The sequence below is a fragment of the Leptinotarsa decemlineata genome, unplaced genomic scaffold, assembly GCF_025532065.1.
Source record: "Leptinotarsa decemlineata unplaced genomic scaffold, Ldec_3_MD MMD2_tig00000505_RagTag_RagTag, whole genome shotgun sequence".
In the NCBI taxonomy this organism is placed as follows: domain Eukaryota; kingdom Metazoa; phylum Arthropoda; class Insecta; order Coleoptera; family Chrysomelidae; genus Leptinotarsa; species Leptinotarsa decemlineata.
In genome coordinates, this window is record NW_027412549.1 from 8786445 (window position 1) to 8800887 (window position 14443).

The 14443-nt window shown below is 35.8% G+C and overlaps 1 protein-coding gene across 1 annotated transcript; it reads right to left on the reverse strand.

Moving 5' to 3' along the window:
* Positions 1 to 6759: 6759 nt before the first annotated feature.
* LOC111507208 (larval cuticle protein 16/17) lies at positions 6760 to 10473 on the reverse strand. Its single transcript, XM_023162494.2, has 2 exons — positions 10322 to 10473; positions 6760 to 7219 (listed from the first exon to the last, which is right to left on the reverse strand). The coding sequence occupies exons 1-2, from the start codon at positions 10438 to 10440 to the stop codon at positions 6889 to 6891; spliced, it is 450 nt and encodes a 149-aa protein (XP_023018262.2). The 5' UTR covers positions 10441 to 10473; the 3' UTR covers positions 6760 to 6888.
* Positions 10474 to 14443: the final 3970 nt, after the last annotated feature.

Genomic DNA, 14443 nt, shown 5'->3' on the forward strand with positions numbered 1-14443 from the left:
TCAGGATTATCATCATGAATCAGTTTTCCAAAAATTTGTCCTTGTATTCTTGAAGATGTCAATTATTCGTAGTGGCAAAACGTTGAAAAATTCACTTAAAATTTACGAACAATCCAGAAAACTGATAAATATAATGATAGAGTTGATTGTAAGATCCAGCATTTCACCATTTTAGAACAAGTGTCAAAAAGTAATGTCAAAAAACTGAACAGTAGATGAAAGTTTTCAACCAAACTCAAAAACACTTCCTCCGTGGAATATGTTATATCAGAAATACATAATTTTACTGAATCTATGAATTATTTCGAACTTTGGTGGACGCCGCGCTGGTATTTCCCAATAAACTACTCAAGAATGCCGCCACCTTTTCAGACCTACGACATCATATAATTCGAATAGTTCCGCATTCTCTATTTGATTTACATAGGTCGTGACATCAACGTGTTCTGTTATTCAGAATTCAAGAAAGTACGTATTAATCTTTTCATCAATTGGTAGCTGAAAATAATTATACAATTTCTCGAATATTTCCGTTGCACCTTCCTACAATCACCTCCGGAAATGACTGAAACTAAAGATCGAGAATCGGTAAATACTCAGAGTGTGAGGTCAATTCAAATGATGCAATACGTAAATGCATTCTTCATCATACATTGAGAGGGTACTAACAACACTAACTGACAAGTTGTAATAATTGAATTACAGGTAATGAATTACCAAATGACAATGAAATATTTTGGAGATTCTTGAAGTCGCCAGCTGAAGTTCGAATCGTCTCAAGACATTCCATCAAGTCCCGAAAACCTCTGTAAGACTACAATGTTTAAAATCACTACGTCTTTAAGACGTCCACTCTGCGTTCAAACTGGTTCTGAATATAACAATTTCGGCACTCCAATAGGACTTCATTCTCTTTATGATTGTTTGTTGTTCTCTACCAAGAAAAATCGAAAACACATTTATTTCTCTTCAATTATATCATTTCAGAAATTTTGTTTGTAGTATTTTAATTTCAAGTTCATAAAATGTAAGGCAAACAAATAGACAAACCGTTTTTTCCTGAATGAAAACCGATACTTCCTCAAATATACAGGGGTGACTAAATAAGTGTAAAACATTTGAGGAGGTGATTTCGCATCGAAAAAAAGATAGGATCTTTCATATAAAGAAATTTCATTGGAGCATCCCTTGTTAAGATACAGCCCCTTAAAGGGGGTACATAAAATTTGTATGACAATTTTTTTCACAAGCACTAAAAGAGTTACAATATTGAAATCAACCTGACGTTTTGTACTACCAAAAAGACACTTGGCCAGAAATGTATTTGGTTTACCTCATGGTTGTAAGGGGTGGAAAACGCAACCCCTAAAATTTATTTCCAATGTAACTTTTTGTCTCATTATTTGTTTACCATTTGAAAATTTATTTACAATATCCTGTTTCATTCTAAACAAAAAATATCTCCTGAGTTTTTTGCCCAAAATGAAATGAAATAACAATAAATCCAGTTCGCATTTATGACGATGTATCTCTGTAGTTGTTCGTAAAATAATGTTTTGCTGCGAACTGGTTTATTTTGGGCAAAAAATGTAGGAGACATTTTTTGTTTAGAATGAAACAGGCTATCGGAAATGAATTTTTGAATGGTAAACAAATAATAAGACAAAAAGTTACATTGGAAATAAATTTTAGGGGTTGCGTTTTCCACCCCTTACAGCCATGGGGTAAACCGAATAAATTACTGGCTAAGTGTCTTTTTGGTAGTACAAAATGTCAGGTCAATTCCAATATTGTAACTTTTTGAGTGCTTGTGAAAATAATTGTTATACAAATTTTATGTACTCCCTTTAAGGGGCTGTATGTTAACAAGGGATGCTCCAATGAAGTTTCTTTATATGAAAGATCCTATCTTTTTTTCGAAGAGGAATTACCTCCTTAAATTTTTTACACTTATTCAGTTACACCCTGTATAATGAATATTATTCGAAAGTCCCATCTGATGAATATACACTTGGCATGTACACTTGGTATGTCACGCATATGACAGTTAGCTTTGTTTTATTTTCAGATGCATCATATGGATGCATTATTACAAGCAAGTCTTAATATAGTGGTTCCAGTTAGAAGACCTAGAATTCCTAGGCTACATCTGACATGACCACGTAGGCAGCTATAGCTACTTGCGTGACATCCGGGTCCAGGATATAAATACAGATAGAGATTTTATCGAGTGTGTATGATACAAATCTAGAACGAAATAATTCGTTCGGAAACAACACTTGTTTCCTGCTTTCGGCAAACAAGTGTTGCCCATCTTTACACTTGGCTGCACCGCGCTGATGAGGGCAATAGCCAGAAACACGTGTCCGCGGTTTGCCCCCCTTTTTTTTTTTGAGTGTTGTGTTCACGAATTATTTCGTTCTTGATTTGTATCATACACACTCGATAAAATCTCTATCTGTATTCATATCCTGGACCCGGATGTCACGCAAGTAGCTATAGCTGCCTACGTGGTCATGTCAGATGTAGCCTAGGAATTCTAGGTCTTCTAACTGGAACCACAAATGTGCGGTTGGCTTCTGTTGTTGACTCCGTGCGTATGTGTTGTTTCCTGCTTTCGGCAAACAAGTGTTGTCCATCTTTACACTTGGCTGCACCGCGCTGATGAGGCCAATAGCCAGATACACGTGTCCGCGGTTTGCCCCCCTTTTTTTTTTGAGTGTTGTGTCCACGAATTATTTCGTTCTTGATTTATATATATATATATATATATATATATATATATATATATATATATATATATATATATATAAATAAAAACTTTCGGATAGTGGGGTATTGCAGCAAGTAAATGAGTACTCTTTTAAGTGAGTCCAAGCTTTCGGAAAATTTTATTTCCATCATCAGAGAAACTACAATAATATAAGTTTTAAGGTAAGATCAAAAATATGAAATGTTCATGACTTACATCTTATGTGAGGATGGTTACACTGATGTTGAAGAAAAAATGTTGATACATTGAAGAAGATGAAACTTGATATACAATTCTAAATGCTTGAGATTATTTTTTATAAAATATTGTTTTTCGTCAGACCCTTATTCACATCATGCGTGCAGGATTCAAATGAACGAGTCTGAGAATAGAACGTTAAAAATGCCAGAGTGACATCTGTCAATTGATAAAACTTATATATTCTCACTGGGAGTACCAAGTGTACTCTAGTGTATAATGTAAAATTTATGTTTGAATAAAATTATTATGAAAGATTAAATTTAAGATATATTATACAATGGAATTGTTCAAATTGATATTGTTTTTGTAAAAGCTCTTATCTAGAGTCAATAAGTAGGAATAAATTTCACTCAAGTGATTAATGTTTGTTTTTTTATTCATACAATTGTTATTTTCAAAAATGTAAGACATTTCTAGAAAGGACCTCTTAACTGAGATTGATTCAGTGGTTAATACTTTCATTGAGTTATAATTCATATGGTGGTCAAACTTATTCACATGGTCTGCTAAAGAGCATCTTTCTGGATGTAATCTACAGTCACTTTTGTGCGAAGTAATTCTAGCACCTAATGATCGTGAAGTTTGGCCAACATATATCTTATCACATGATTGACACGGAATACTATACACAACATAAATAAAACTATACACAATAAAATTTTCCGAAAGCTTGGACTAACTTAAAAGAGTACTCATTTACTTGCTGCAATACCCCACTATCCAATAGTTTTTTTTCTTAACTAGTCAGCAACGACTACCCTTCCTCTTATATATATATATATATATATATATATATATATATATATATATATATATATATATATATATATATGGAAAGTTGACTTGTGTGTCACACCAATAGGTGGTTCCACTTATGTTTCGCTTGCGTTTACGCAACTATGTTTATCAAGTACTTTCTTGGTTTTCTCATTTTGTCTTGGAAGCTATAGATTACGCTGTAGACGACCCCTCCCGATATAGAAGGCCCCGACACTCTGTCGTATGAGGCCCCTATGTCCTCCGTTAACAGATGAATAATATCTTCATCTATCTCACCCCAGCCAGGTAGGGGTATAACGCGAAGGGCGGTATGGATGTCTAAGGACTTTCATGCCACCATCAAACATCAGTTGTGACCCATTTGTCTCTCTGACAAACTTCAGTTAAAAGGGGAAGGAGGCCAGGCTTCAACCTGAATAAAGTCAAGATGGTTAACGTCATTTTGTCTTCAATCGAGGACCGCCTGCCCTGTACTGACCTTGCCCAATAGGCTGAAACAGCTGTATACCGGTGGCTTTTAAATTGAAATCAATATGGGAATGATCAAAAAGTACTAATCTATTTATCTTTTGATTTTCATAGAATTATTTTCCTGCAGCTTGACTGCATTAACCTTTCTAGATTTTATATATATATATATATATATATATATATATATATATATATATATATATATATATATATATATATATATACAGCTGTTTCAGCCTATTGGGCATCGTCAGTACCGGGCGGGCGGTCCTCGATTGAAGACAAAGTGAGAAAAAAACAAGAAAAATAGCTGCGTAAACGCAAGCGAAACATAAATGGTACCACCTATTGGTGTGACACCCAAGTCAACTTGTCAAGTTTTTTATGTCAGTGTTGGTGGTTTGACCAATCAACCAACAACTGCGGTAGCAGTATATATATTTTCGTGATTTCATATCATTTCTAGAAACATATGGATTCGATTTCCGAAGGCATTTCAGGATAGCTTCCCAATTTTCTGCTATCGCAGTTGTCGGTTGATTGGTCAAATCACCAACACTGACATACAAATTTGGCAAATTGACTTGTCACACCAGTAGGTGGTTCCACTTATGTCTCGCTTGCGTTCACGCAATTATTTTTATGAAGTACTTTTCTTGGTTATTCACATTTTGTCTTCAAAGAAGGAGGACCGGCTGCCCGGTACTGAAGATATCCAATAGGCTGAAACAACTGTCTAGCGGTGGCTCTTCCATTAAAATCAATATGGAAGAGATCAGAATTATACCAAATTACATTTTCAGTATTAGGCAGAGTTTCACTTATGCCAGTTGCCTGAAGGATCACTCACCAAATACAGTCATCGGCTTCGTCAAGAAGTTGGATTTATTTGGTCCAGTTTGAACAGGTGTAATCCTCAATAAACTGTCGCGGATATCAGTAGAGGTCGAAATGATTTTATCACTTTGGATCCACCTACCTACCTTGTTTTTGAGATAATCAAAATTCACAGAACACATTCCACACATTTTTGTTTTTTTTTCTCAAGACACTCCAGAATAGAATGTTTACAGACGAGTCAAAAAACTTGTTACATTTCATATCCTTCCGTATCATATCATATCCTTCCATATCTCCTGGAATTTTATTATATAGGAGCAATATGGAAACTGAAAAGAACATATACTTTCAATATTATTGTGATGAACATCTTGTATACGTTATGCGGAATTATGAATAAAAAAATGAAATTATGACCCAACTAGCTCATACTGCATGTTATAGGTATGCATTATTGAGTATTTGAATAAACAGATGCAATAGTGGCCTTCTCGCTGATTTGTATCAAATACTCAATTTTATTCATTTCATTTGATTTACATTTAATTTTATTCGTATGTATGTCGACAGAACAGCAAATTTTTTGAGGTGTTCGAGAAGAAACTGTGAAAATAAATAACTAGAAACTGTTCAATAAATGACACTGTGATGAAAAAAATAAATAATGAATTGATTTTTCACTGATTTCAGTTACATGTTATTTGTCATCAGTTCAATGTCACACAAAAAACCAATAATAGTACGTATTCATGATGAACGCATTACTTTTCTAATTTTCTTATATAATAATGTATAATTTTTGATAATGCAAGAGATCACAAAAGGAAAAATATCATAAAAACAATTCTCTCGATAAAAAATATCCATACAATAGTTCAATAACCCAAATTCCACTTGTAAGTTTTCAAAACACTCAATACTCTGACGTCCGAAGATGCTATCGTATAGCGAACACGTGTCGCGGTTTTGTAAACTTTCAAGTGAAAATCTCAAAATGAAGTGTTTTTTGAATACGTCAATTGTTGTCGTTGTGATTATGGAAAATAGTCATCCTCGCATATGTTCCTGAGGCAGTTCTATATGATTTATTGTCTCCTCCAAAACTGTGCAAATATGAAATCTGAATTAAACTGCAATTATTCTTTTTTTTTTCGATTTTTCATTCAAAATATGTTGTGTTCTGTAATAACTGTAGAAAAGATAATGATTTCGAAAATAATCTAGAAATCAATCGAATATAAACAAAATTTAAACGAAAAAAAAATGAAAAATTCACTTCACGAGGACAATTAAAAAATATTTATCTGGTAATTCCATTTCGAAAATGTGAATCAATTTATAAATAATTTGTGCTTTGAATAATGTTGGAATCGCTGAAATTTCAAAACATAAGCTGACATTCAATAATGACTCCAGCCAACTGAACAGATAGATTTGAAATGTATAAAAAAGTTTGGAAAAATTGCATATTTATTGCTCATAGAGTTGTTTTTTGAAGAGAATTTTTTTGACCATTTAGTATTCTCTAGTTGTATATAGAATTAATTTTTCCTTCCAACAGACGTTCTCAATCCCAAAAATTAAAGAATAACGTGTCTCATTTTCTTATAGGAGGGACTCAACTCTTTCATTAATTTACTGAAATGACATTGATGTAGATGTCAAACTCTATTCAAGTTTCGACCACTCTGCCATAATTGAATTACGCCCTACTCTTTTAAAATAAACGTAAATGATTTGACAGTAAATCATCACTCATATTGTATCAAGAAATCAGCCATTCTTCATCCTAAACCTCCTCCTGCTAGTGATGCAATCGCTGATGATGCTATTCGAGTTCTTGGTAAGAAGTCAGAACGCAACAAAATGGGATTCTCTATTTCTTGAGGAAATTCGGTTGTTGACGATGTTATCTTTGGATAATATGTTTTCAATGTTGGTAAATGGTCACCTGTTGCTGTGAAACCAGTGTCGTCAGCACGATAGGTCACTTGGTACGAATTACCATCATCTCCTTTATATGAGTAAAAGCCTACTACTCTCAATATCAGATTATCTCCCAATTTTGACAGGACACCTGTTTCTTCTCTATTTTGTCCGTCGCTTGTTGAGAATCTAGTGAAAATGAATATTATTTTTATTGGGATAACTTCAATGAATTGGCAGTTACTTTTAATCTGATAACATCACTTCCCAAATACAATTCTTTCATGAAAATTATAAGTGAAAGCGGTTTGTAATCTTCTGCAGAACAGTTGGTTCATAAAATCAGTCATTTATCAAAATCCCGTTTGGTCTAAAGTTTTTCTCCAAATAACAGATGTATAGCTACTATGAAATGAATTATGCATTTAAACAATCACATTCTGCAGAGATAACCATGATGAATGCTGCAAAACAGCATACATAAATAATAATAACAGCGAAGAACGTCTCACAGTCGCCTATCGACAGTGGCGCAAAAATCCCGGTACCGAAAACCGAACTAGGTTTGTTAATGCTCGCAACAAAATATTACAAAATCCATAATTCTACCACTTACACAAGCGGATGATTCAATTGTTACAACAGCCAAGCCAGCCATTTGCTTACCAATTCTGGTAAAACAAATATTTCAATATTCCATTCTAGCCAAAAAAGATTAAAAACATAGAATCTAAAATGGGAGAAACATTGTCCAAATTAAACAGCAAAATATACCAACTGAAATGCCTACGAAGAGTTCTCAACTTGTCCATACTAAAAATTTTTTATTATGCTGACATTCAGTCACGACTCGCTAGTCAGGTGAATTTTGTAGTAGCTCAATATCAACGAGGCGTCTGGATCGGAAGTGTCCGCCATCGTAATTAAAAAGTGCGCCAATGAACTCGCTTCGCTATCAGTGATATCAAAACACATGTAGAGAGCCGTAAACCATCATATCCTCAAATATATGGAAGGCTTCAACATTTCATTTCGAGCGATCATCATTATGACTTTCTGAAACAAAGATCAACAATCAACCTTCTATCGTGTTAAAAAAAAATATCTGTTTTTCCGTTAACCAGCTGTCGCATCCCTACGATCAACAACCCTCAGAAGTCGAAACTTGTGCGAGCTAAGGATGAACGAGGTCTTTCCTTCCCACGACTGATTACTGACACGAGTTGGACGATAGCAAGTGAAAATCGATCGTTCTGACTGGAGCTTGAACCACCGACCAACACGGCAGTCAATTCGAGTGAGGAATAAAGCACTCACGTCGAATCGCCTGGCTACCGACCGACCAGTGTGTGTTATCCATGTTTGGAATAATGTAATCGAAAAGCATCGAGAGTCTAGAGCTGTTGCGCTTGATATTCCTGTGGCCTTTGATCGAGTGTGGCATGAGGATTTGCTGGCCAAACTTCGATTCTATGGATTGTCGAATCATTTTGTGTATAGCTTGTCAGCTTTCTATAAGAACGTTTCCTGCAAGTGGCCGTTGATAGATATCTCTCGAATACTTTCACCATCAACGGTGGTATTCCCCAGAGATCCATATTGTCTCCAACCTTTTTTTTATTGTATCTTAACGACAAATCTAAAAATACCAGGAGTCCAATTTATTGATTTGCTAACGACAGAACACTTGTCTCGTCATTACATTTGGATTCCAACACATACTCTAATGAGGATCTAGAGTTAATTCCGAAATGAAGTGAAAATAACCAGGTTCAATTCAATGCCACGGAAACCCAGGCATCGGTTCTCTCCAAAGAGATAATAATATATTCGAAACGAATATAATGATGTCAGAAGAGACAATTTCGCTATACGCTTCAATAAGTTTGTTGGGGGTTAAAATGGACACCAATATGTCTTGGCACAGTCATGTTGCAGGAATTGCAAAAGCTGCTTCTCAAAAGCTTGGAACACAGTTCCGAACCAGAGAAATGTACACACCTCAGCAACTTTTGATGCTTTATGAAGCTCAGAACAGACCTTCTTTGGATTATTGTTCTCATACACCGTGTTAGGAATCACACGTTAAAAGGTAAGACCTCGTTAGTCCTTATCTCGCACAAGTTTCTCAACTTCTGAGAGTTGTCGTTCGTATGGGGGCGGCAGCTGATTAACGGAAAAAACAGATATATGGAGCTCCGCTCCTAAGCATACCCTGTAGCTGCTGAATTCCATCCAGAAAAAAGTCATCCGCCTTATTGGAGACATGAACATCACTTGCAACATTGATAATCTTGAACATCGAAGAAAGGTTGGAGATTTGTTACGCTTCTATAGATACTTTCACGGGAGATGTTCAAGTGACTCAGTACATTCAATTCCACCAAGAGTGGTACATATCAGAAATACGCGACGGACTGTGACTGCTCATCGTTTTGAGGCTCAACTCAGTACACTGTTGTAGAACTCTTTCATTTGAAGGACTGCGTTTATGTGGAAAAAACTTCCTGAGAACGTTTTTCCCAATGAATTCAATCTTCAGCGATTCAGATCTAATGTGAATCGCTGCTTCCGCACAGGCACCGCTCTTAGAGCGCCTCAAGAATTTTTTTGTAGTGCTTGTATTTTGTTCTTAGAAAAACACTCAAGGTGTACTTTGTTTGTAACTTAAAGGTTTGTAACCAATAGCGTCTGTATATAAATGAAATCGTCCAATACACGTATTAGTTTCCCTTCGATGATTTTCATCACATATTCCTTTGCAACATAGGCGTAAATACCTCTATTAATGTTGATTTTTCCTTTTGTCAATTTTCTCATTTTGAAACCGACCGGTATCGTAATTGAAATGTTTAATTTAAGCCTTTGCTTTGGAAGACCTACTTTTATAAAAGATACTAATAAACGTCCACTTAACCTTAACAATTTTTTGCATAATCTGATGATGGCCAGAGGGCAATAGTTTTTCTACGATTAAAATGGTTCGCATCCCAACGAATCTAATAACATCAATTTCTCAGTTTTATTGAACGAATCAAGTATCTGTATCTGAAATGAAATATCAGTTTTATATTTATTTTTAGAAACATTCATTGATATTCTCAACTTTTTTCAGGTTCTTCTTCATTTATAAATCAATTCAGAAATGAGAAGCTTGGGAGCGTTTCTCCAGAAATTATCATTCCGTGAATGTTAAACCATTCCATTAGTTTCATACGAATAAGGCAGATCATCAAGAATTCCAAAATGAACAACAGTGGATTATCCAAGACTACAAATTATAAATCTTACTTGAAATGGTAACCATCTTCATTTTGTTCCTTCTCATTCACTAATGTACCAACAGTAACACCGTGTTCACCTTGAACTGAAACTATTGAAATGAGTAAGATAATTGATAGATGCATCATCTTGGAAAATTTTCTTTGAAATACCCAGATTTCTCCTTCAAACAACAGTTTTATAGCTACTATGGAATAAATTTGTAAACAACAATTATTTTTCATTACGCTTTGAAACATTCACATTCTGCAGAGCTAACCATGACAAATGCAATACAGCATAAATATGAAATATAAAGAGCCAAGAATCTCTCACTCTTGTGGTTACAATATTCAATGTTACAATGTAACGTACAAGATACGTTAAAAATATTTTTGTTGTATCTCGAGGGATTGTAACATATATCGTCTGTATTTTGATAAAGACGTCCAATACAAATTATTTCAACGTTGATAATTTCCACCATATTCCTCAAGGTTATATTCTTTTAAAACATAGACGTGAATTGGAAGGAGGCATAAAGGGGAAATTCTTCTTTAATTGTCACTTTTTCCCAGACGTATATCTTCCATTTCAAGACCTCTCGTATCATATTCAAAATACTAAATTCACGCATATTTTCATGAGAAATAATAGTAATGAACGTCTTCAATACTGAAACCATTGGGAATATTCACAAAATTGAGTTTATTTCAGAATACAAAGTTTTTGCACCTATGCTAATAAATGTTAGTTATTTTTCCACTTAACCTCACAAATATCTTCATGTGTTGATGATGGCAAAAGAACAATAATTTTTCAATTATCTAACCTATTTAAATCCCAACCCATTTACTCATACCCATCACCAATTTCCAGCGAACGAATTAATATCTGTATTTAAAATATCTCTGAATTGGTTAAGTCTTACACGGCCGATATTTTCAGTGTTACTATCTTCATTCGGGTTTGAAGACCGTCGTAGTTTGGAACTGTATCCCAACATTTCGCCAGCACGAGTGGCTGGATTCTTCACATGTTTATTCATCTTGATGATTCACTGATGACTGTTGTATTCTAGTTGTATTTATCTTGAATTTCACTAGTTCGGACTTCCATTGTCTGTTTATAAAATGATTTGAAATCCCTGAAACAAGTAAAAAAGAATAATTAAAAAAAGAATAGTTGAAAATAACAATTATATTAAGCAACAATAAACCTGAAATGAAATGATAGTAAAATAACCTACAAGTAAAAATATAATAATTGAATAAATAAAAATTAAAGGAATGCAAAAAGAAAATAATAAAAATAAAAAAGTGTAGAGATTCCAAGTCACGTTAGTTCACGACGTTTCGATTGTTGGTATCTACAATCGTTTTGGGTGATGACTGGACTGATTCCTCCGAGAGATGACTATTTTATAGGTCGTTGAAATACTTTTACTTTCTCTACTTTCCATTTTCCGCTTCACTGATTTCGTGAGAGATGACCGATTTGGCGGGAGTTGGTCATTTCTGTTGATGATGGGTTTCCATATGTTTCGTATATCTACGCTGGCCTGGCTGAATACGTTGTTGGACAACATGTATGCGGCTTCCTTAAATTTTCTCCTGAACCAATGTTCCTCTCTGTGCAAGATCTCAGCTTGGGACCACTCGATGTTGTGTTGATGGGTCCAAACATGGTCTGCTATTCCTGATTTGCTGGTTTCTCCTCGCTGTGTGTGCTTCTTGTGCTCGGCAATGCGAATATTCAATGGCCTCTTAGTTTCACCAATATAGGATTTTCCGCACTCACAGGGTATCCGGTAAATGCAATTCTTGGAATCGCAGTCCGCGTTTGGGGGCCTGGTTTTCGTGAGGCTGCTACGGATAGTGTTACCGGATCTGAAACAGGTTCTAATGTTGTACTTGGAACCAATTCTTCTTATCCTCTCCGATAATCCTCTGATGTAGGGAAGTGTAAGCAGTGGTTGTGACGGCTTCTCTTCCTTGCGAGGCTCCTGCTGTCTTTTGGCCAAAGTCTTTTCTACCATCGCTTTGGAGTATCCATTCCGCTGAAGATCACTTTTGATGATGTCTAGTTCCTTCTCGAGACCTTCCTTTGTATTACAAAGCCCAAAAGCACGGTCTAATAGAGTCTTGATAATTCCTCTTTTTGTCGATTGATGGTGGTTGGATTCGTGGTTCAGATACTGTCCCGTATGAGTGGGTTTTCGATATACAGATGTTTCCCACTTAGTGTCGGTCCTCTTCACCAAAACGTCTAAGAATGGCAATTCATTGTGGATTTCCTTCTCCATTGTGAAAGTGATGGAAGGTCTCACGCTGTTGATGTGTTTCAGAAAGGCGTCTAGTTCAGTATTCCCATGGTTCCATATTATGAAGGTGTCGTCAACATATCTCAACCAGACTGGAGGTTTCTTGTGGGCTTCTTCAATGGCCAGAGTTTCAAACCACTCCATATATATGTTGGCTATGACTGGTGAAAGTGGCGATCCCATTGGCAGTCCCTCATCTTGTGTAAAGAATTCGTCCTTCAGTTGGAAATAACAGTTTCGCACACAGCATCCTAGTAATTCCATAATTACTTCTATAGGTAGATTCGTTCTCTCTTTCAGGTTCCCGTCTTCGGATAGCTTTCTCTGTATGATTTGGAGTGCTTCTTCGACCGGAACGTTGGTGTAAAGGCTTTCCACGTCGAAACTAATTAGTTGATCTTCCTGTGTGACTTCAATTGACCTAGTAGTTCGACAAAATGTCTTGAATTCTTCACAAAAGACGATGTTTTCCCTTGTAATGGTTGTATTAAGGGAAGTAAAAATCTAGACAAGTTTTGAGTAGCCGAATCTCTGGAGCTGATGATCGGTCTAAGCGGAACGTCCTTCTTGTGGATTTTGGGTAGACCATACAAGTGAGGGGGCTTACTGTGGTGCGGTGTTAGGCATGATCTTTCCTTGTCCGAAAAATAGACTTGGTGTTTTCTCAAAATCTGGTACAACTTCCTTTCGATTGATGCAGTTGGGTCCCGTACGATCTTTGTGTATCGTCCCTTCTGCAGAACCTCTTCGATCTTCTGTTCGTAGAGAACGGTATCCATTACCACAGTAGTGTTTCCTTTATCTGCAGGTAGGATCTTAATGGTGTTGTCTCTACGTAGGCCGTTCTTCCTTGCTGATGTTAGAAATTCATCACGTGAAATTCATCACGAAACATTGTCAATCACCTTCAAACAAATGTATTTATCTTGACTCAGGTAGTCCGCCTCTCTTGTTGCTATTGACCGAAGTGTTATTACCTGTTTGAACTATTGCCACTTTAGCATGTTTTAGTATGGGATTCCAAATCCGGTTGAGCGTTACCGCCTTCTCTTTTCTGTTGTAGTATGTATGTTTATGTATTTCTATGGCTTCCCGTACAAGCCGACTGGGGTATCTAGGATTGAAGGCAAGTAGTTTCACATTTTCAAACAGTATTGCGTGATCTCCTTCACTAAGCGCGTGTTCCGCTACTACCGATTTGTCTATTTGACCTAATCTATACGTATATCATGTATCTGCGGAAAAGTTCAGTAGCTCCAAAAGATCCATGGGTATAAGGCTGAAGGAGCATCGGAGAAACTCTAGATTAGGTCAAATAGACAAATCAGCAGAAGCGGAACACGCGCTTAGTGAAGAAGATCACACGATACTATTCGGCTTGTACGGAAAGCCAAAGAAATCCATAAACGTACGGAAAACTACAACAGAAAAGAGGAAGCGGTAACGCTTAACCGGATTTCGAATCCCATTCTAAAAGATGCTGGAAGTGGCAACAGCTCAATGCAATATTACGTCATTAACAGGTAAATACAACCAACGAACTACAAATCATCAGTCATCGGTGAATCATCAAGATGAATAAACCTTTGAAGAAGCCAACCACTCGTGCTGGCGAAACGTTAGGATGCAGTTCCAAACTACAAATTCCTTCAAACCCGATTGAAGATAGTAACACTGATATATCTATGTTTCATCTACACATATTTCTAGAAATATTTCGTAACTTATGAGTATAAACCTTTTTTTTTATTTTCTGTTCGTCATACATTGATTCAGAAATAAGGGGCTTGAAAGATTTTTGTTCAGAAATTGATATTGCTTGAAAGTAC